The 23475-nt window shown below is 50.9% G+C and overlaps 1 protein-coding gene across 1 annotated transcript in view; it reads left to right on the top strand.

Annotated features, from left to right (window-relative positions):
* The window catches only part of LOC141726556 (serine/threonine-protein kinase pim-1-like), a 37420-nt gene extending 15156 nt beyond the window's left edge, over positions 1 to 22264 (top strand). The window contains exons 2-6 of the mRNA XM_074531483.1: positions 19830 to 20064; positions 20172 to 20222; positions 20427 to 20793; positions 21387 to 21563; positions 21807 to 22264. Of these exons, the coding sequence (XP_074387584.1) occupies positions 19830 to 20064; positions 20172 to 20222; positions 20427 to 20793; positions 21387 to 21563; positions 21807 to 21913 (937 nt within the window). The 3' untranslated portion in view covers positions 21914 to 22264. The remainder of the gene's footprint in view (positions 1 to 19829; positions 20065 to 20171; positions 20223 to 20426; positions 20794 to 21386; positions 21564 to 21806) is intronic.
* Positions 22265 to 23475: the final 1211 nt, after the last annotated feature.

Raw genomic sequence — 23475 nt, 5'->3', positions numbered from 1 at the left:
CAGGCTTTTTCTTTCATGGGCATCCCCAAGGAGTTGAAAACTGATAATGGGCCTGCTTATAAATCCAAGGAATTCGGGAGCTTCCTGCAGCAATGGGGAGTAGAGCATAAAACTGGCATCCCCTACTCCCCTACAGGTCAAGCTATTGTAGAAAGAACTCACCGTGATATTAAAAGGGTCCTGGACCAGCAACAACAGGTTCTGAAGGTAGAACCTCCCCACATCCGGTTAACCAGGGCGCTATTCACAATCAATTTTCTGAATTGTTCTTTTGACAGCCTGAACCCACCCATCCTACGCCACTTTGGGGGGAACAGTCACAGGTTGATGAAAGAAAAACCTCCAGTTTTAGTAAAAGACCCTGAGACTTGGAAAATGGTGGGACCTTACAAATTGGTTACTTGGGGACGTGGATACGCCTGTGTGTCCACCCCCTCTGGTTTAAGGTGGGTTCCTTCCAAATGGGTAAAGCCCTATGTTCCCAAAGTCTCAGAGAAATCTGCAGAAGCACCCCAGGTTGCTCACGCTGCCTGGAGAAGAAAACGCCGCGCACGTTCTCTGGAGGAAATTCCATTTAAGCCTCCTATCTGGAATAGTTTGTAATATATGTTTGTCTCAAGTTTTTGTACCAGTTTAGATCCCACTGTTCGTGTGTAGCCTCGAGACGTCATGAGACCGAGCCTGCTTCTCGTCCTACTCGTGATCATCCCACCTGCAATCTCCTACATAGTACTGCAGCCCAAACCACATATGGACTACCTCGATAAAGGTTCTCAGACATCAACAGAGAAACTGACAACGAGCTGAATGGACTTTTCAATGGCTGGGGACTCTCGGGCTGGTTGGGATCTATTCTGAAAACTGTAATTTTAGTGCTGTTTATTTTTAGTTATTGTAGTTTTTAGCATTGTTTTTGGAGTAATCAGACGCATGGTTCTCAAGTTAATCTCAAGCTCATCTCCCCCTCCTGAGGTCTACCATTTGGAAGCCCTCAGTGCTCCAGTGGATGACCTAGAGGCCTCAGTAGAATCATTCTGCACCATAAACACAGCCCTCTTCTTTTTAAACAAAACTAGGGGGAGATGTTGTGGTGTGTTGCAATATCCTGTTTTACCTTCTCCCTTCCCCCTCGCCCCTCGCTGAGTGTGCCCTGTCAATCAGGCTAACATACCAGCAAGGCGTCGTGTGATAGGTGTCCCTAGTACCTTGAGACCCTGCCCCTTCACCTGGTTGGTGACTCACCTGTCCCCTCCCCTTCCCCTGTCCTGAGCTTAAAATGTGAATGAGACCATGTGGCGCCATTCTGTTACCAGCAGTGGCCCAGTGCAGACGTATCTGTGCTCATGGAATAAACATCTGGCTACCTTCTAGCAGAATCCGCTCCCTTCTTTTCTTCACCATCGCCAGAAGCTCTCCCCTGAGGTAAACGGAGTCCTGTCTTGTGCCCCGCTGCACTCTGCCGCCAGCCAAGGTATCTTTGAGGTATAACACCGCAGAGCTGCCTGTGGCCCAGCAGCGAAGGTCAGAACTGGCCTAGGCACCATCTAACTGGTTATATTGGGATACATATTCCAATAATCCACCTCATCTGCCTCCTCTTCGGCCTCCTCTCCATGAGCAGAGGGAGCCAGAGGAGAGACTGCTGTTGGTTCTGTGATTAGTGGACAGACAGCAGTGTGAGGGACACAAAGTTACCTGTAATTTATAACCTTATTTGTATTCAGCACTTTATTCAGCTCTATTTCTACAACCAGCTCTGCTAAGGACAAATCATAAACTTTGGTAACAATGGGATTCTAAGTCACTGCGACTAAATTTGAATGGGTTAATTCAACAGAATTGCTAATTGTTCTGAGTTAGACATTACGCCCTGGCTACTATCAAGAAGCAACATTCTCTCTGCAAAATGGGCTTTTCATTCCTTGAAAGTTCTGAAATGGAAAATTAGGAAATAGCCAGTGATGCCTTTGTTATTGCTGCTGCAGACATGGAAATGGATTTTCTTTCAGCCTACCCAGCTGGCCCTCTACACTCTACTGCCACAGGCCAAGCTCACAGCTTGCTCTACAATGCCTAAGCACCAGAACATGAAATGTTCCTTTCTCACTCACCTCAGGATCAGCACCTCTGAATACACGCTTCAGGTGACCTGGAGTGGGCAAGGGAAAATGAACAAATGCTATGAGAACACTGCCTGGGCTGCTGAATCCAACAGAAGAGGTCAACCCAAACAGAGAGTATTTTTCTATATCAACATCCCTCCATGTGACATAGTTCTTTCACACAGCCAGCAAGAGATCAGGACAATAATATTGGTTGTGCCTACACTTCAGCCTGTTCAGCCAGTAAATTAATACAAACATGATAAAGAAAATTCAAATTGTTCTTTATCACTCAATGCTTCTGTTCTGTCCAACAGATAAAGCAGCTTTTGTTCTCTTGTCTTTCAGGTACTTTTTTCAAAAAAGAAGTTGCATGCAGTAATTCCCATTAAGTTGCTGAAAACAGTCACCCAGAAAAGCTTCCCCAAATCCCCCAGAGCTGTGGCAGTTCTATTGTGAAACAGCACAGCAGCAGCTCCAGGCTCAGGAGCAGACACTCACTGCTTTGGCGGTTGCACTTCACTGCAAAGGGAATCACTCTTTTAGCACTCAGTCAAGGGTCAAAATGGACAGTCAAATCCTTTCATTACAAAATTTAGAATAAAAGAAGCTTTCCCTGAGTTCTGGGGAGAACTACATAGTCTTTAGAAGGCCTTCTGAGAAGCCTCCCAGTCTGCATTTGGGAAGATGTCCTGCTTGTCCCAGCAAACTGAGGAAATGACAGACTCTGCTGCCACAGACTCTCCCGTGGAGGGAACGGAAGCCCTGCAGGTTCCCCTGCAAATGCTGCCCCTGTGGCTACAGACACCCCCTTTTAGCTGAACCTCTTGACAGGAGCTTTACCAAACCAGAGGCATCCTAATGCTCCTTCTCTTTCAAAATCAACTCAGTCACTAAGAGAGAGCAAGAAGACATGCAAAAGCTGGGTTAGGTTACACCCTAGCCTAAATAGAGTTGAAACCTCTACTTACTTGCCAGGCTGGTAATGAAATAGGCGGAATAAACAGTGCCATACATGGTGCAAACTGCAGCAGCGAGTTGCTCAATCATTATAGCACTGTGCTTCAAGTTTGCTCCAACCAAGACTCCTGTCAGTGTGCAGCTACACGTGGACAAAGGCCACAATCAGGAGGATGCTCCTGATCTGAGCAACCCCTAGGACTGCTCTGGCACTGAGGCCTTCCATGCACCAAGGCAACCTTCTGATGTCACCACAACGATGTGGCAACCATGCTCTGATATCACAAAGCAAAGTATGACAAAGCAAAGCATCACAAAGCATGTTAGTCTGTGAATTTATGCAAAGCAATACCCAGCCTTTCCTACAGCAAACACAAAATGGCCTCGGAAGTTCTCCTCTGACACAAAGCAGCACAAACTCCCCCCATGGGCCAAACCCTGCTGTTCAGGGATCCAAGAGGAACTCCAAGAGTGCCCCAAGCACCTACAGCCTGTACCCCAGCTGAGCACTCAGATGGGACACAAGCAAAGGAAACCAGACCAAGAAAATGGCCCAAAGCATTGTACAGAACCAGGAGAGAAAGCACTCTTGGCATAGCAGCTGAAGTAATTCCTAACAAATCACCCCATATATCTGCATGTTTATAGGATGTTTCCATGGCTGCTGTGTATGTACATCTCTTCCTGTGCTCTTTCTTCCCCTTTGGCAGCAGTCGAACTGGCAGCATCTGCCCGCCAGCAGCAGCTGCTCCAAGCTGGGAACGCCACTGGCGCTGCTGATTTCCAGAGGCTTCTGTGTGCCAGGGGAAGCCAAGGCAGGAGCGGGTTGAACGGTGCTGGAGCTGCTGCTGCTCTGTGCCAGAGAGCCACGGCTGGGCAGGGCACGGTGCCCACTGCGCTGTGGGCTCCTTCTGCTGCCACAGCTGGGCACACCTGGCAACAAGGCATGACAACCTGTGGGCAAGCCAAGGTGTTTCTGGGGCTGCACTGCTCTGCACACACCCAGCACACCTGCAGCACAGAATCTTAACCCTCAAACAGGTAAACCAGAGGGAAACAGCTAGAAAAGATTTCATTTCAACCATTCTTTATGCTTCAATAGAAATTACCAAAATGAAAGTTACCGAGCAGGGCCGATCCACACTGCCAGCTCAGTGTGAGAAAAGAGGCATTACTTTATTGCAGTGCTGGGTGTGTGAGGAATCACTGCCCTGAAACATGCACACCCACGTGTTAGTATTCACAGAACTAAGACATTACTTTCATTACTTTTATTCATTACTTTGCTGAAACTCACAGGCTAAACATTCTCACAAAGTATTTGACATGTTTAAATCACTTCCCCAAAATTACTGACATTTAGAGTAGGGGTCTCTTGAGGGTCTCTGCTGGTCATGTGGTGAACATCCCATTCCTCAAATTCTCCTTCCATGGTTAGGAGCCTTCTTCTCCTTGAATGCATTGCAGCTACCTCCTCAGTAGGCCCACTGTCTTTATTCTCAAGGCTAAGACATCCGCTTGCACACATTAACCACTGGTGTGAGGGACGGTACGACTAAGCACTGCCTGGTAAAGATTAACAAATTCACAATTTGTTGCAGGTCAACACTTCCCCAGCGTATCTCATTCCTTCTCTGGGAACCAAACAGAAGCATTTTGTGATCCCTGAGCCCAAGGCCGCCTCCAGCCCTCCTGTCACCCAGCAGCCCTTCTCTCCTCACAAACAGCAGGTCCAGCAGTGCCTTCCCTCACTGGCTCAGTCACAGCTGTGTCAGGAGTTCTCTGTCACACACTGCAGGACCATCCTGGACTGTTTGCTCTCCGCTGCACTCTGTTGCCAGCAGACATCGCCACCCTGTTCCGGGCCCCTTGCAGAACCCTGCACCTGCTGTCCATGGGCACCTGGAAGGGCAGGCACTCACGGCAGAGATGCACCAGCTGCCCTGGGCAGGAACCAAAACCCTCTGGGGGCACAGCTGCTGGCCTGGGTCTGGCACACCTCTGCACGCCCCACTCCTCACGGGCTTTGGGCTGGAAATGCAATTGCACTTTCTGCCTCATGGAGAAACACCAGGGCTGCACAAACAACGGCCAGCAGGCCACATCCCAAAGGCACTGCAGCGTGGAGCTGAGAAGGAAGAAACCCTTCCCCAATTCCTAACCATACCAAAACCACCATCATTGGGACTTTTAATCTTCTGAATGTAGAGCTGATTCACAGGGTGACAAGGGAATCTTCCAATGGAGTTGAAGTTTGGTAGAGTTTTTATTCTGAGTCGTACTCAGACTGTTGATTTGAAACTTTATTTGAAAATATTTTTTAAAAGGCTGATCAGTCATATGGTTTTGTTCTAATACCAAAATGGCTAGATAAAATGTACTGGCATTTTAATTGCATCCAAACTGATTAGTCTGTAAAAGCTTTCCTGCAGAATAGCCACTAAACAAGAAATGAAAATCTGTGGACTGTTGACTTTGCAAATTTCTACTAAACTTATAAGACAATGAGGCATTTTTAGGTAGATCATAGAGAAAATTAATTCCTATGGATAACTTGATTTGGATTTCAAATTAAACTTGTTGATTTCAAATTAAACCTGCCGGCACATACTAAGTGGAAATCTGAATACTCACTTCTACGAGCTCTGAATTATTAGATAGTCATTGTTTGCCATAGTAGCAAAAATTAACGTTCTGGCTATTTTTTTTTTACTTACAGACAGCTCTTCAACACTCTGTGTAACATCAGAAAGAGAGTTTGTAGCAATGTGAACCATGAATTGGTGGAGCATTGCAGAAGGCTCCTATGCCAGCACTAAATGTTCACATTTACCATGGCATCCCTTCTTGCCTTTAATTCCAAGCTACAGCTCAGTTTCTCCAGTACAGATTCACACTTGTAGTCTGTTTTTGCTGCTGGTTCTTACTTTCCTGTCCAGAAAATAATCATGTTTGGATCTCAAATCAAAATAAAACCAGGACAGAGTCAGGTTCTGGATAGGCATAGCAAGAACTAAGAGATGTTTTAGCAAATAGGTTGAAAAGCAGTTTGTAGATGCTGAAAAAACGGCAGATTAAAAACTTGAACTCTAACTTGCAAGCTGAGGTTTGCCTGTTCTTTCTGATTTCTTGAGGCCACACACTGAACCTAATCAGTAAGAAAATCAAAACCACAGGAGTAGTTTGGGGAATATTGTAAATTATTCTGTCATGATGCTTTTTGCCTAAAAGTTCTGGCCATCATCCGATTGGAGTAATTAGAGGAGATCGAAGCCATCACACTGTGCCTGTGCACACAATTCCTTCCCAGGAGTAATCCATGAAGCAACGCTGACAAACCCACACCAGCAGCTGCTGCCACACAGCCATGAAGCAGAGAATATGTATTTCTGCTACACTAGGACAGCTGAAGATGCCTCTGCTGAGCTAATTTTAGTGACTGCCTACCACAGATGAGACCTTGTGGTCAGTCTCCAGCAAGTCAGGGCAGTTAATATTCTGCCTAAATGAAGTAAGTCTAGCAATACATAGACCATGGAGCCTGAGGAAAGCCAGCAGCTGTGGGAGATTTAATTTGTTTCTGTATCTTTCTTTTTACTAATTCATTGCAGTCAATTATTTAAAGAATGGAAACTTTTGGCATACCATTGGCTGGAAGGTTGGTCAATCTTCCATTCATGACTCCTCTGAAAGCATCACCCCAGTGTTTTTATCAGTAGCTCTCCCATCATCATGGCTCACACAGCATTTCCTGCAGCTCTTGCTGGAGTCAGGGAAAGGCACCAGGAGAAGGGGGAGAAAGCTGTGTGCAGAGACTGTGTCAGCTGAAGAGACATTTGTTTCCTCTGATTTGACTGAATGGCTGCAGGAACCTTGCTGGCCCTGCTGGCGGGGTGGCCTTTGGCAGGGCTGGGCAGAGTTTGGGGCCCAGGATCCCTCCTCTCGGTGGGACACCAGGGTGAGCAGCCCCTGTCCCAGGCAGGAGCAGAGGTTCTGTGGCTCTGCCCTGGGCACAGGGACCTGCCACTGCCATGAGCTCCGGCCGCGGCTCCTCTGGGGCAGCTCCTGCTCTGCAGTGATGATGGGCGCAGCTGGGGGTGGCTGCAATGGAGGGGGGCTTCCAGTGGGCTCTGTTGGTCTGCCACACTGGAGCCAGCAGAGCTTCTAGAAGGAGTCTCCTCTTGTGAGCTGCTGGAGCTGGAGCTGGCACTGGCCACAGAGACGCTGTGCTCATCCCTGACAGGCCCAGAGCACAGCAGCCTCTGGGCCTCCTTGCTGCACGATGGCAGTGAGGAGGCCGTGGACCAGAGGTTCAGTAGGTGTGACTCAGTTTCCTGATAAACTGTGCTAAGAAAACCCTGCATCCCTCCTGCCAGATCCAAGACACTCCAAGAAATCTGTTGGCACATTGGGAACTCAGAATTGTTTGCATTTTGAACAATTGTCTTATGAGTGCTTTTGATTGTTTTTGTCATTTTGTGTTGATTCAGCTGATCCTTCAGAGAAGCTTTCCTAATAATATAAAACACGGGGAATTGTGGAGACCCTGGGGGGGCTTTCCCTGGCCTAGGGAGACACAAGAAGCTTCCCTCAAAAAGCTGTTAGACCCCATTGGCTCCTTCCCCTGTTCCTGTGTCTGTTCCTGCGATCCTGAGCCACACCTTCCCTATTCCCTGATTGCCCCCCTTATCTTTGTACTGCCCCGAGATCAGGGTCAGCCCCCAGGCCCCTGTGGAGACAAAGTGAGGCCCTCTGTGTGTGGGTGCTGGGACCTGAACATCTCCCTGCACAGCTGAATAAAACATCTGTGGAGATCATGCAAAGGTCCTTTTTGCTTCTTTTCCCTGGACTATGCTAGCAGCAATTCAGACTGCTGCAGAGGAGAAGCTGCAGCACTGGCACCAAGATTTTGTCAACTTGACCATAGGCACAGAGGGCGTGCAGGATGCTGCTCTATGAATTCCTTACCCAGCCATCTCTGGTGCTGGCATATTCCCTCCAGCTTCTGCTGCAGCCAGGGCCACCTTTGGTCCAGTAGATGACATTTTTATTTGAAAAATTCAGCCCACTCCTTGGGCAGGAGGCCATCCACAGGCTCTGGTCCTGCAGCCCCCTGCTCAGCTGGGGACAGTGTTCCCTGTGGGGAAGATGGAGCAGCCATCACAGGGTCTGGGGGGCTGCTTTCAGCAAGGTGGCCAGGCTCTCTCCCTGCTGGTCTCCAGCAATTGTTTGGGGGAGCTGATGGCAAATTGTATGTAGTCCTGTTCATCCTGTTCAGAAAACCTGACAGCTTCTATCATTCTTCTGCAGAGTGGGCATGCTGGATTTCTCTTTGCCCACTGCAGGATGCAGCCCAGGCAGAACTGGTGGTGACAGGGCAGAGAAAAACTCACATCCTTCTTAGTGCCCTGGCAGATGGGGCAGCTCCATTGTGTCCCCATGGCCATGTCTGTCTGTCCCAGCAGCAGGGAAGAGCTGAGGACCATGAGCTGCTCTTATTTGCAATCTTGCTTGGCCAGAGCACAAGCTCCAGCCAGAGTGGTCCAAGCTCTATCAGTGCCCAAATATAAGCAGGAAGGGATGTTGTGTCACAATCCATTCCTTGGTGAAGGAGGTCCATAGCAGCCTCAAGAGGCACCTCAGACACTCAACAGTAAAGGCAGTAACATATGGACAGGACACAGATGGCAGTTCATGGCTGGGAGAGCATTCGTAGACATATCCAAGAACAAATTACCCAGGAACTCTCCACAGCTCTGGGATCTGCCCATCAGCTCTGTCAGAAGCTTCAGCAGAACAACCAAAGTCCTAAAAAGCAGCTTCCAGACACTTTTCCTATCATCCTGCCCGAGTAGCTGGGTTGCTTGCTGCAAAACACTCTTTTTCTCCTCTTCCCCAACGCCCTGTGGACACTTGCAGCCAAAATAAAAAGCTCCTGGCCCTCTGTGTGATGTGATAATACAGTTTTTATATTTCCATGCTGGGATGAAAGCAAGCTGTGCTGTGGGTCAGGAGAGGCCAGGACCCACTTGGCCTTCCTGCAGGCTGAGGTGGTGCCAGCAGACATCCTGCTGCTTTTTTGGGGAATGTGTGAGGGGGAATAGAGGGGGTGACAGACAGAGAGGCCGAGATCATAGAGTGGAAACTCAGCTCCAGAGAGGCAGTGCAGACTCTCACTGCTGAATGCCTGCTAGGGCTGGCAAAGAAGGAAAATGCCCCAATAACAGCCCGGTGGCACTGTGTCTCAGGGACAGGTACAGGGAGGTGACAACAAACAGCAGCATGGCCTGGTCTCACAGCTTCTAGGAAGCAGTGACAGAGGGGCCTCATGTGCCAGAGGTTTCAGAAAGGCTGTCTTCTCAAATGGCCACTCTGAAACCCCTCTCTTTGCCTCTTGGGATTGTGAATTCTTTTGACAGCCACAGCATCCTGGGGCAACGCGTTCCACGATTTAATTAAACACTCCTTGAAAAGCACCTCCCATTGTTCAACTGAGCTGCCAGCCTGGTCATTTCAGAGGGTGTTGCCTTGGTGGAGAGAAAAATCAATCTTCTGCCTTCCAGGGAGCTGAAGGAGAAGGGACTCTTCACCATCAAACACCTGGCTGGGTCCCATTCAGAGGTCCTGCTTTGTAGACTTGGTGAGGTTTGCTTGGCAGTTACCAGCGAGGTGAGAACATTGTTCTGAATTGTCCCCCATACTTCATACACGGTATGTAGAGTAGGTATGTGCTTGTTCATCTCCATATGTGCTCAGGGTCTGCCTTCATTTCTGGTTTTAGACCTGAGATTTCTAATGTCTATCAGCTATCTGTAGGATCTGTGGGTACATGCATCTGTATTTACTGGCAGGTCGTGTATCTGACACTCATCTTTGAGTGTGGAGCCTTTATAATGAAATGTGCAAATGCAGAAACTGAGACACTGATGATGTTATTTGCCAGAGTCCCAGTCTCTGCCCAAGCTGTAATTCAACACTGCAAATTATTCTGTAGACCTGAGCCTGTGTTTTCTGTTTCCTGGCTGAGTGCTTCAGCTGCTGGTGTTGGTTTTTTGAACAGGAGCACCTGACTCTTTTATCTTTATGACTTGTGCATTTATGATTTGAAAGAAGCTCTTAATTTAATTTTCTAGTTAAAGGGCCTAAAATCAAAGCTGTGGACATTTTAGAAGGGTTAAGTAGAACACTGAATGAAATTTTTATTTTAGGCCTGCAGTGAGCAGGTCTGAGGCCAGAAATTGGGCCTCAGAGTAAATGCCTTTCTGTGCTTGTACTCTCTTGCTCTTCTTGTACTTTTATGTTCCTCTGGACACAGTGGGACGTGTTGTCATTTCCTGGGACTTCTGTTAAAGGCAACTGGTTTTCTTTTCAAGGTGATTCTTATGTTTCCCCTCATGACTTCCCCAGGTGAACAACCTCCATTCCAAGGTGTCCTGCTCTGCCATTGTCTCTCTGGGAGAGCTCTCTGTGACCTTGAAGAAGGACATGGACTCTGAGGTGGATGAGGTTGCTCGGGTCCTTCTCCAGATGGTGTCCAGCTCCCCAGAATTTGTTCAGAAAGCAGCCAGTCAGACCCTGGGGATCCTGGTGGAGAATGTGACTCCTGCACGAGCAATGACTGCTCTCATGGACATGGGAGTCAAGTAGGTTCTTTTCTTTTAGTGATATTCTTCAGCTTCATGTGTGTGGGAGGGAGAAGGGATGAGACAGAGAATGGGAATGGTGGGAGGGAAGGGTCCTGTATCCTGCATCTTCTGTGGACTCAGTGACTTGATTCTCCAACCAACCTCACTTCTTTCCTCTTGTCACCTATTTCTGCCCTCCTGCAGCCCATTAGTTCTCAGAATCACAGAACTGTAGAACATGGGGAGTTGGATGGGCCCATCAGGACCATCGAGTCCAGCTCCTGGCCTTGCCCAGAACAGCCCAAGGGTCACACCAAGTGCCTGAGATTGTTGTCCAAATGCTCCTTCAACCCTGTCAGGCTTGGTGCTGTGACCACTGCCCTGGGGAGCCTGTTCCAGTGCCCAGCCACCCTCTGGGTGAAAAACCCTTTTTCCTGATACCCAAACTAAAGCTCCTCTGACTCAGCTTCCTGCTGCTTCCTGGAGTTCTCCCAGTCTGTCAGATTTTCCTAGATGTGGTGACTGGTGGGGAACGGAAAGTGCCTGCAAAGGCCAAGGACAGAGCCTTAACCTTGTGCTTTTGTGGGCAGAGGGACAATTGCAATTACAGCTGTGAGCAGTGTTTGGTATTTCACAGTGCTAACCACAGAGGCCCTGGGAAAACCATGTCTCCTCATGATGCCATTGACTTGAGAAATGAGGAGGCTCCTTGCTGGGATGTGGAGCACATGGGGGACAATCTGCTGGGTGTGGCACAGCCTGCACAGCAGGTGCAGCTCCTGCCAAAGGAGTCTTGTATGTCTGTCCTGGCCTTAGAGGTCTACTTTCTATTCAAAGTGATGTTTCATGTTAGCCTTGAGATGATGAATCACTTTACAGGCACCTTCACAGGCTGACTGCCATGGGACAGTTGAAGCAAATGCTGCCTTAAATGTTGGTGCTGGGCCTGATAGTTCCCAGAGACACTCTCTGGAACAGGACAGCCTGGCTAAACTGCCTGCCACCCTTTCCTCAGCTTTGGAATAGGGTAAAACATTCAGATGCATCCATTTTCAAACCCCACAGAAGAAATAGGCTGCATTGCTTGATATTCTGCAGCTTCACGGCCCACAACATGTTTTCCCTGCATTTGTTGTTTTCCAAAGGTCTGCAGATTTGGGGATAAATGGGTGGAAAGCACCTCTATCCTCCTGCAGCTCTGTGTACTGAGTGCTCTCTGATGGGTCAGAATGAATTGTCCTTAATCTCTATGTAATTAATTCATATGTAATATATTTCTTTAATCTTTCTCAGAGTAAATACTGTGAAAGAAACTGAGTATCAGACAGTGCAGGGAGACTGAATTCTCCCTCTTCCGTGCAGGCAGGCCTTGCGTACAATGCTAACTTTGTGTTTCCCTGAGGACAGAGCCTTTTGCAGGTGTCTGAAGGTGCAGGGAGAGCCCAGGCTCCTTCCCCCAGCAAGGGCAGGGAGCAGCTCTGGCCAAGGCCGGCGCTGCTGCTGCTCCTTGTCCCTGTGCCCAGGGTTTGCTCTCTCCTCCCCAGCAGCCGCCCCGCCCTGGTGCGAGTGTGCGGCCCAACTGCTCCTGTCCCTGATGGAGAGAATTGGAGTCACCCAGCTCGCAGGCACACCCAGGCTGAGAGGCTGCCACACGTGGCAGGGAAGCTTTCTCAGGACTGTCACAAGGACACAAGGTAATGATCTTCATTTCACCTCCCAAAACAGGAAAAGCATTTTGTGTCTGGCTATAAAGATGCAACCACACAAGAATGGAAACTAAAGGGAATATGAAGTTACCTCACGGTGTGAATAAGGGTCATAGAATCATGGACTATGCTGAGTTGGAAGGGACCCATCGGGGTCATTGAGTCCATCTCCTGGCCACGTGCAGTGACCCCAAGAGTCACTCCATGTACTTGAGAGCATTGTCCAAACTCTTCTTGAGCTCTGTCAGCCTTGGCACTGTGACCACTGCTCTGGGTTGCCTGGGCAAATGGCTGTACTGGGAAACCTGAGGTTGACCAGCAAAAAGGAACATTGCCACCTTTTTCCTGTGGCTTGAAGGATTCTTTACTGAGATCAAAAGAGCTTAGATCAGCTAGTCCAACACTTTTGTGTTGCACAAGAAAAAGCCAAAGTGTTGGCTAATGTTCATCACTGAAGGATCCCAAACATCTATTTCTCATCAACTTCAGACTATCCTAGAAATATGCCAGGGGTCTTTAGCCAACATATTCAGTCTTTCTAAACCTGTTCTGCAGATTTCTAGAATCTGTGACTCAGTGAGCTCCACATTTCTTCTTGAAGAAAACTCTGGTTTCCTAGTGGCAAAATCAACCCAAACCAACAAAATCCCCTTCCTTTGATGATGAAATTCCCATGAATAGCTGCCAAGAACACCAGATCAACTAGCTGCCCCTCTGCATACACATAGTATAGAATAATCAAGAGGAGCATGAGGTGTTTTGTTCTGGCTTCCCTGCCAGTTAAAGAAAGGCAAATTATTGTGCAATGGCAGCAGGACACTGCTAATAGGCTCTGACAACAAAGCAGATGTGTTTTGCTTGTTCCCTGGGATCCTTTGATGCCACAGAAGCACACCTCCAGTTTCAGAGTGAAATGGTATTTTTCTGTCACCCCACATTCTCCTCTTGCCTCTTGTGTAAATCTCCCTCTTTGCAAGTAGGTAATGCCTTCTCATGCAGGGATTGCACCTGATGAGCTTAAGGTATCAGCCTCTTCTGTTAACACTCTTCCTTTGTTAGTTCACTATTGTTTTCCTTCCTTCCTTCCTTCCTTCCTTCCTTCCTTCCTTCCTTCCTTCCTTCCTTCCTTCCTTCCTTCCTTCCTTCCTTCCTTCCTTCCTTCCTTCCTTCCTTCCTTCCTTCCTTCCTTCCTTCCTTCCTTCCTTCCTTCCTTCCTTCCTTCCTTCCCCTTCCTTCCTTCCTTCCTTCCTTCCTTCCTTCCTTCCTTCCTTCCTTCCTTCCTTCCTTCCTTCCTTCCTTCCTTCCTTCCTTCCTTCCTTCCTTCCTTCCTTCCTTCCTTCCTTCCTTCCTTCCTTCCTTCCTTCCTTCCTTCCTTCCTTCCTTCCTTCCTTCCTTCCTTCCTTCCTTCCTTCCTTCCTTCCTTCCTTCCTTCCTTCCTTCCTTCCTTCCTTCCTTCCTTCCTTCCTTCCTTCCTTCCTTCCTTCCTTCCTTCCTTCCTTCCTTCCTTCCTTCCTTCCTTCCTTCCTTCCTTCCTTCCTTCCTTCTCCTTCCTTCTCTTTCCTTACTTCCTTCCCCATTATGGACAGGAGATGGTGAAGATGTTGCTCAGTCATCAACAATTTAAAATGCTTTTGGAACAATCTCTTTCCCCCCATGACCTGGAAGACATTCTGACAAGAATTAAGAAGAAAGTAAGTGCTTGACAGGAGAAATGTCTCCTTTGTGCAAATATTGCCACTGCTAATATGAGATCAAACATATCCAATCTGTCTTTAGCTCATTCCTCTTCTGCTGAATCATTTTGCTCTTGGGAATGAGCTGTTAATCCTCAGCCGGTTCATCTGCAGACCACAAAGGAACCGATACTATTAGGGAAAAGTGGGGTTTTGAATATGTTCAATATCGGTCACAAAGAGGAAAGGGAAAGAGGAGAAAATGGGTTTACATTTAAGTGTAAGGCCCCACCATGCTCTCCCTACCCTGCCCCCTGTAAAGCAATTAAGTGAGAATTGTGCTTCTGAAGATAGAGTCTTTGCAAAGGACAGTGGAAGTAGTAGTGCCAAGAAAATTTCCAAATTTACAAAAGATGTCCAGGTCAATCCTAGTTACTACAATGACTATCTGTCTTTTGGGAATACTGCTCTGCTGTCCAGCCCTGTGGAGCTGGAAGAAGCTTGGTGAATTCACCAGCATCCAGTGGAAAATCCTTTTTTGGATTTGTTTGAGGGGGAGGATTTTATTTTTTATCAACATTTTTGAAGGGAGCCTGCCTTTGTACAGGCACAGGGAGAGTGAGTGTTGAACCAAATCAACTTCCAACACAATGGGCCAACCCCCAAAGAATCCAGTTTGTTCTGCTGCTTCCTTCACGAACACTCGTTGCCTGCAAATTTGCAATATTCCAGATGATTATTTTGATGATGAAAAAAGTAAATAAATAAATAAAATTTAAATAAACCAAGAGGAGAATGTGAGACCAGGACCTGCTAGCCTAGAGATTATGGGAGTGCAGCTTACTCAGTGTGCCAGTGTCTCACCGCATCCCTTCCTCATTGGGCTTCTCCTCTTCCTCTTTGGCCATCGTTTCCTTGTGTCATTTGTGCTGCTCTTTGTTACTTGGCATTACAACAGAGTCACCTGTTGACCTGTTTGGGGGACAATGGATCCAAAAGATCCTGTCTAGTCAAAGGTTTTCTACCTAGGTGTGTTGTTTACTCACCAAAGCCCTGAGCAAAGAAACCAAGAGAAGTGTGCCCAAATCCCAAAGCTTTGCTCCTTTGCAATCTCCCACAGATCTGGCTCACAGGTGTCCTCAATCACAATTCCATAGGCAAGAAGAGGTCATGTATTCCACTGGGAAATGATGCACTGCTTTGGCAAAGTCACCTGTATGTATATTTACCCAGGACAGCAGTCCAGCTGTGTTGTTTGCACCTTGTTTGCAAAAGGATGAGTGCATTGGGAGGCCAATAACAAGTGACAAGGTCTCCTCAAATCTGCACTGCAGCCTCGGCACCATTCAGCCCCGAGCTAGGGGATCATTTGTTCCCATGGACCAGTGCTTGCCAGTGGAATGAATTCCTGCACAGCTGGAAGAAGCAATTCTGGATTCAGCTCCAGCTGTTGGTGGGCTGCATGATCATTGACAACGATGCCCTTCCAGAAATTATTCTGCAGTTTCCTTTCATAGTCATTTGAAGCTTTTAAACGTCACATTTCAATTTGCTTTGCCTTAGGGAAAAACATTTCTGGGCCCAGTACAAACTGTCACCTTTTGGCAGCCAAGTCCTCATGGTTGCCAGCTTCTGATGTTACACAATGTCACCTGGCTGCATGTGTTTGCTTAGCTCTGGGTCTAGTCCTGGCCTAGTAAAACAGTTGGTAGCTCTATACCTTCCTTTCTCTTCCTCCCTCTTTTTCCTTATTTTTCCCTTTTCCCCCAGTTCCTCCTCAATGCATTTTGCTGTGGTTATTCAATAAAGGTACATTTGTTTTGGTTATAGCAGCAACTCCCTGTATCGTGTCGGTGTTTTTTGCACTCTGAGATCAACCCACAAACCACCACAAAACCTGTTCGTAAGGATGGATCGTGACACTTGTATACATACTATAGAAACCTTCTATCAAACCTTAAAAATTCTCTACAAATTCATTTCCAACATTACTGGGTCTGGCACCGCCCAGATCTGGTGTTTGCTGCCACCACCAGTGCCCAGATCTGGAAATTCCCTTGTTCTGGCAGAGCCAAGTTCAGCAATTTTCTAGTAAAGAAAGCCAAAATCTGGCAATTTCCGCTGCCAGCACCGGCAATGCCAAGATCTGGTGTTTGCTGCCACTGCCCGTACCCCAGCCTGGACATTTCTTATTCCAACACAGCCCAAGTGCAGCAATTTTTTGGAAAAAAAAGAGACAAAAGGCAGCAATTTCCTGGTGCCAAGACTGTCACCACCCAGACTTGGTGTTTGATAGCACTGCCCATGCCCAGATCTGGATATTTCCCTGTGCCACCACAGCCCAAGTGCAGCAATTTTCTGGCAAAGAAAGCCCAAACCCGGCAGCTTCCTGGTGCTGCCACCAGCAGCACTGTCTCTGTCTCTCTGGGAGCCTCTCAGGATCTCCGGCCAGTCCCGAGTCGGCAGACACTGGGGGCAGCCCCGACACGGCCGACAGTGGGGGAAAACGCTCTCTGTGCCCCGAGGGTACTGAGGGCTCCTGGGCTGGTCGCCTTTGCAGCACAAGAGACACCACAGACATCGGCAGGAGATAAAGGGCCGACTCCTACCTGGGGCTAATCCAAGGTTTTATTCTAGGAGTCCCAAAGGAGCCCCTACACCTAAGGGGGCTCTTGCCGAGAGCCCCGGGAGATGTGCCAAGGTTACATTTAAAGGCAGGTGGAAACCAAAAGTAGATAACATTTTACTGACCAATAAGTGACCTTAAGGGATGGGTACTGGGGGACAGACATTTAGGACAGCGTATGGGGCAAGGCTTGGGGGACTGACCCCTGGCCTCTGGCTGATCACTCGACATCCTGGACCAAAGCTTCCAGATAGAGGGGATGGGATGCTGAGTGATTGACAGAGAGCCAGGGTGGGGATTTGGGGATATCTCAGCAAGGGAAAGGGGTTACACAGGTAAAGGGAGGGGGACACCATCTGGGATGAACCATTTGGGAAAAATGGGAAGGGATTCAAAAACAAAACTATTACAAACTATTACAAAGTATAAAACCACACTACAACACACCACCCAGGTCTGGTGTTTGCTGCGCAAGTGCCCAGATCCGGAAATCTCCCAGGGCCAGCACAGCCCAAGTGCAGCAATTTGCTGGCACAGAGAGCCAAAATCAGTCAGTCTCCTGGTGCCAATACAGGCACCCAGACCTGGTGTTTGCTGCCACTGCCAGTGCTCAGATCTGGATATTTCCCTGTTCTGGCAGAGCCAAGTCCAGCAATTTTCTGGTAAAGAAAGGCACAATCTGGCAATTTCCTGCTACTGTCATTGGCAATGCCAAGATCTGGTGTTTGGTGGCACCACCAGTGCTCAGATCCAGAACTTTTCAGATGCCTGCACAGCATAATTCCAGCAATATGCTGGCACTGAAAGTTAACATTTGGCAATTTCCTGGTGCTGGCACATTCCCCACCCAGATCTGGTGTGTGCTGGCCCTGCCAGTGCCCACATCTGGCAATTTCCCTCTTCTGGCACCGCCCATGTCCAGAATTTGCTGGCAAAGAAAGTTAAAACCTGGCAATTTCCCCTTGCCAGCACTGCCCAATCTGGAGTTTGTTAGCAGCAGGATCCCAAGAAAGAAGGAAGGAAAGAAGGAAAGAAAAGAGGAAGGCATCCAGACCCAGTCCTGCCTGGAGCCTGGAGCCTGGAGCCTGAAATGGGCTGTTTCCTGGCAGATCTGGAAATTTCCCTATTCTGGCACAGCCCAAGGACAGCAATTTGCTGGCACAGAAATCCAAAACCTGTGGCAGCTTCCTGCTACTGGGTCTGGCACCACCCACATCTTGTGTTTCCTGTACCAAAACCCAGATTTGGAAATTTCCCAGTGCAAGCAGAGCCCAAATCTGGCAGATTTCTTCACTGACAACGACACCACCCAGATCTGATGTTTGCTGGCAGTGCCAGCTCCCAGATCTGAAAACTTCCTGGTGCTGGCACAGCCCAAGCCCAGTGATTTGCTGGCACAGAAAGCCAAAGTTTGGAAATGTGCAGGTTCTGGCTCCAGCACCATCCAGATCTGGTGTTTGCTGGGACCACCAGTGCCCAGATTTGGAAATTTCCCGATGCCTTCAAAGCCCAGGTCTAGCAAATTGGTTTTAGCTAGCTTAGGAAGAGAAGTTCCTCAGACTGTGACTTTCCTTTCTCTGGAAACTGTTTAAACCTGCTCTGGACTGAAAACCCAGAAAAACACCAGCGGCAGCTCACACCTGTGGCCCACCGAGCTCTGAGACTCTCCATTTCAGCACCAGAGGGACTTAGAAGAGACTGAGTGAGCCAACAACAACCCACAAAAAGGACTTTCTGAATTTGCCATCTCTTCAGCAGTGTCAGAGGTTTTATTTATTATTATTAATTTTTCATGCTTGTGAATACTTTACTTGTTAAATAAACTGGGGTTTTTTCACTTTTCTCAAGGGAAGTCTTTTCCTGAACTAGTAGGGGGAGGGGCTGCTTGAACTTGCTTTCTAGACGGACCCTTTTGGAGGTTTCCTCCCAAAATTTGCCCTAAACCAGCACAAACAGTCAAAATGAAAATTTCACCAGTGGCCTAATTTCGTGGTGGCAAATCTTGTGACAGAAGCTTGACCATGTTCTCCATGAGAGATTCTTGGGAAGAGCAGACAGGAGAAGATTCCTGGAAAACTGAAACAGCTTTCCAGAAGGGAAATGAAAATGAAAGAAACAATCCAAGATGTTTTCCTCTATTTATGTCTATGCTCCCCTTTTCCATGTTGCACTACTTCTCCATCCCAGTAATTCCAGATGCACCTCACCTCTAAGATTGGTGACTTAGTGACTTTTGGACACTCTAAAATACCATGAGCCACACACAGTTTTCCTTCCCCTGTTTTTACTGGAAAGCAACACTGGAGATGTAAGTGCAGTGCTTGGGTCAGGTAGGAATCCTACCCCAAGGGAAGGTGGCCCGGCAGTGTTTGACCCTCAGCAAGGACAATGCCCAGCAGCAGGGGAGGGGATCGCTGTGCCAGTGTGCAGGAGTCAGGGCTCTGCATCCGGGCTCAAGGCTGCAAAGTTCCCGTGTTTGGACAGAAGAAGGGGCTGTCCCCGGGGCGCGCGGGGCTGGAACGTGGGGCTCGTGGGGCGAGCGGGGAACGGACACGGGGACGAACGGCCCCGGTGCTTCAGTTGCAGCGGCGGCAGCGGCGGCAGCAGCGGCGGCGGCAGTGGCGGCAGAAGCAGCAAAACAGATACTTTTTAATAGTCTTTCTCCTTTGCTTTCTCTTTCTCTCTTTCTTTCTCTTTCTCTCCCTTTCCCGTTGTCCCGCACCGTTCTCTCAGAGTCCCTTGCCCGGCGTCCCTCTCCTCTCCCCGCCTCCCTGTCCCCTGCAGGGCCGGGCCATGCCCCCGGCCCGCCCCCGGCCCCGGGCGGGGCTGCCCCGTGCCCGGCCCCGGCCGTCCCGCCGCGGTCTCGCCTCCGCCCGGCTCCGGCTGTACTGGCGGTGGCGCTGCTGGGCGGGCATCAGTGCCTGGGGCTGGGGCGGCATCGTCGCCCTTTGCCTCCGTCTGGCCCGAGCCCGGCCCCGGACCCGACGCAGGGTCCAGTCCCGGCCCCGGCCCCGGCCCCGGCCCCGGCCCCGGCCCCGGTCCCGGCTCCCCCCGGGCCCCGCGGAGGACACAGGCAGCGCGGCCGCTCCCGCCGCCTCCGCTGCGGCTTCCCCGGCCCGAGCTCCGCCGCTCGGCAGCGCGGCCTCCGGCCCCAAGCCGCCGCGGCCCGGGGCGGGTGGGGATGCCGGGCCCGCGGCGGGTGAGGGGCGCTCGGGGGCCGTGGCTGGCCCCGGGCCGAGCGCTGACAGCCGCGTCTCGCCCGCAGGGAAGGCGCAGGAGGCCCTGCAGGAGCGGTACCGGCTGGGCTCGCTGCTGGGGCGCGGCGGCTTCGGCAGCGTCTTCGCTGCCACGCGGCTCTCGGACGGCGCCCCGGTGAGTGGCGGGGCCGGCGGCGGGCGCAGGAGGAGGGGATGGAGGAGGAGGATGGGTCTGGGCATGGCGGGCGGCGAGCTCACCCCGCTGCTCTCCCTCGCTCGCAGGTGGCCATCAAATGCGTGCCGAGGGATCTCATCCGGCACTGGGGCGAGCTGGTGAGTGAGCGGGGCCACCGGCAGCAGCCGGGCCGTGCCGGGCGGCGAGGAGCCGGGGCCCGGCACGGTGGGAGCCGCCGTGACCCCTGCGGGGAGAGCGGGCGTGGGCTGAGCGGGGCGTGCAGAGCATCCCGGGCTGGCTGAGGGCTCCCAGAGCCCCGGCACGGCCTCGGCCCCACTGACGGCACCACGGTCCTCACGCAGCCCGACGGCACGAGCGCCCCACTGGAGATCGTGCTGCTGGCCAAGGTGTCCCGTGGCTGTGCCGGTGTCATTCAGCTCCTGGAATGGCTTGAGCTCCCTGACATCTTCCTGCTGGTGCTGGAGCGTCCGGAGCGGTGCCAGGAGCTCTCGGGTGTCCTGGCGGAGCGGGGGTTCCTGCCGGAGGAGGAGGCGCAGGAGCTGTTCCGCCAGGTGCTGGAGGCCGTGCAGCACTGCACCAGCTGCGGGGTCCTGCACCGGGACATCAAACCACAGAACATCCTGCTCGACCTGGCCAGCGGGCAGCTGAAACTCATCGACTTTGGCTGTGGCACCTTCCTCCAAGACACAGCCTACACCCAGTTTGCAGGTGAGCCCTCGCAGGGGATGCTCCTGGGCATCTCGTGGCCCAGCCTGGGTGCAGCACCGCAATGGGATTGATGCTGGAGCCGAGTTGTTCTGGGTGGGGTGTGAGGGTTGCCAGCTCCCAGCCCTGCTGACAGCCTTCAGCACCCACTGTGGCCTGGGCTGGCGCTGGAGCTGGGGCAGCCAGCCCGACACAAACCCCCATGGGGGTAGCAGGGAGAGGGGTCTGACCCCATGCCCTGGATGGTTTGGTGTGCAGGCGAGGAAGGGCTTGGACTGCTCCACTCCCCTTGTTCTCCTTGGCTTATTAAGATTTTTGGGGGCCGTGCAGGTGGGAAGGAGAGTGGGTTTTCTCCACTACGGGGTGGGTTTTTCCTTTGTGTGTCATGGTTGGGCCTTCCTAGGGTTTCTTCTGCCCTCTTCCACGACCAGTGGCTTCTTTTCCAGCCCCGAGTTTGTGCACAAGTCCCAGGTGCTGGAGAGAGGGCAGCGCTCACCCCGTGTGCCTCTGGGGCAGCCCCCACATGCCCAGGGATGCTGGGGCCAGGCTCTGGGAGCAGCAGCATCCCCCTGCTGATCTCTGTCTGTGTTCCACAGGAACCCTGTCCTACAGCCCCCCAGAGTGGATCCAGCACCAACGCTACCACGGCGAGGCAGCCACGATCTGGTCCCTGGGCCTCCTGCTGTGCCACCTGGTCATGGGGAAGCACCCGTTCAGGAGGGGCCAGGAGATCATCCGTGGGCAAATCTTGTTCCCACGATGGCTCTCTCAAGGTGGATCCTCATCTCTGGGCACGCGGGGGAATACCAGTGCTGGGAGTCAGCAGCGGGCTGATGGGCATCCCACTCTGGCAGCTGCTGAGGAGGTGGCACATGTCCTGCTATCCTGCTCTCCTCCAAACAGAGTATCCATGGGGAAGTTTAGGCCCAGCTCTGGGCACAACCAGCATGACCTGGGCGTGGAAACAGGGGGACAACTTCTCCAACTGATTGGTGATTTCTGGTTTCTCTCCCCAGCGTGCCAAGATGTCATTAAGAGATGTTTGTCCATGCAGCCTTCGGACAGGCCATCCTTAGAAGATCTTTTCTGTCATCCTTGGGTGAAGGGTGTTCCTCTGCCCTAGAAGACTGAAGAGATCCACGTGCACAGCTGGATCCAGGGGCCTGGCAGGTACCAGCTCCATGCATCTCTTGGCAATCAGTGGCAAAGCAAACCAAGCTGGTTTTGTCCTGCCTGTAGTTCTGAGCAGGGGTCAGCAGAAGGGAACACACAGCTCTTGGGCTGGAGCTGAGCTGCAGACATGGTGTGGCAAGCACTGGTGGCCACCAACCCCCCTGGTTTTGTTTGTATGGTTCATGGATGGCTGGGGCCCTGGGCAGAGCCCTGAGAGCCTGGTCTGGCCCCAGGGAAGGAGAAGGAGCCCCTGGAGAAGCTGTTCCAAGTGGGGCTGCTGCTGGAGACACCAAGGACAACCTCAAGGATGACAATCTCTTCCTTGGCCTGGCCAGCTGAAGATGATGGACTTGGATTCTGGCACCTTCTTCAAAGCCAGGCTCCAGGCCCAATTTGCAGGTGAGTCCACAGGCAGGGGGATGCTTCCAGATCTGGACATGGCACGGCCTGGCTGGGCACTAAAGATTCCCCCTTTGCAAGGGCAGATGCAATGAATTCTTCAGTCAGCTGCCCAGCTGCTTTTTGACTCTGGGCAGCTGCTGAGGGCTGGATGTGCCGTGGCTGGCTGCACGCTGGGCACATTTGACTCTGGGCACAGCTCTGGGCACAGCCAGCATGGCCTGGGCACCGCAGGCCTTGGCACAAGGGCACAGGAGCCCTCAGCTGACGGGCACTTTCTGCTTTCTCTCCTTGCAGCTGGGCTCTGCGAGTGCTGAGGCTGCTCTGGGCTCTGCCAGGGCTCTGCTGGGCTCAGCCCTGGGCCCAGCTGGGCTGGCTCTGCCCTCACATTGCTCTGACAGCTCTGCATCAGACGAGTCCATTGTGAGCACAGCGCCTGAGCTTTCTGCTTTGCCCGGTGAGTGAGACTCTGCTGCAGGCCCAGAGATTGCAGCTGGGGACACACATCCAACTGGCAAGAACCCAAACTCTCCAGAGTCCCAGCTGAATGCCTGGATCTGTACAGGGTGTTTTGTCTGTCCCATTCTTCCTTCTTTATTGGCTGGAATTGTGCAATTGCACTTTCTTCCTCCTCTAGCAGTGCCACGAGTGGGCCAAAGCTGGCGAGTGGGCCGTGCTCCTGAGGCAGTACAGTCTGGAGCTGGTGGATGGAGAATTGCCCTTCTGCACTGCCAAACCAGAGCAAAAAGCCGTAAGTGGGACTTTGTGTCTCAAAGAAACTCCTGGCAGTTTCCACAGGAATGTGCGGCTCATTTGCGGGGTGAAAAGGAAGGTCATCTTGTAAAGGATTTGGGCTTTAACAGGGTTTCCATTCCCAGTCCTGCTTGGAGCTGGAAGGGCACAAAGCAATTTCCTCTTGCTTCGACCACAATTTAAAATAACAATATTGGAAACAATCCCCAAAAACTTTTTATAAGGACTGCTGAGGTCAGTAAGACGGATCCATGCCATCAGCGCATTTACAAAAGAAATAACTGAGTTCTGTTTCAAAAGATCAGTTACCTCTAATTCAAAGTTAGAGAAGATTTTTCACTGCACACTTGGGTTTTGTTT

This window comes from Zonotrichia albicollis, chromosome 36 (assembly GCF_047830755.1).
Source record: "Zonotrichia albicollis isolate bZonAlb1 chromosome 36, bZonAlb1.hap1, whole genome shotgun sequence".
Lineage (NCBI taxonomy): Eukaryota > Metazoa > Chordata > Aves > Passeriformes > Passerellidae > Zonotrichia > Zonotrichia albicollis.
The sequence above is the reverse complement of the archived record's forward strand: the minus strand, read 5'-3'. Positions and strand labels throughout refer to the sequence as shown.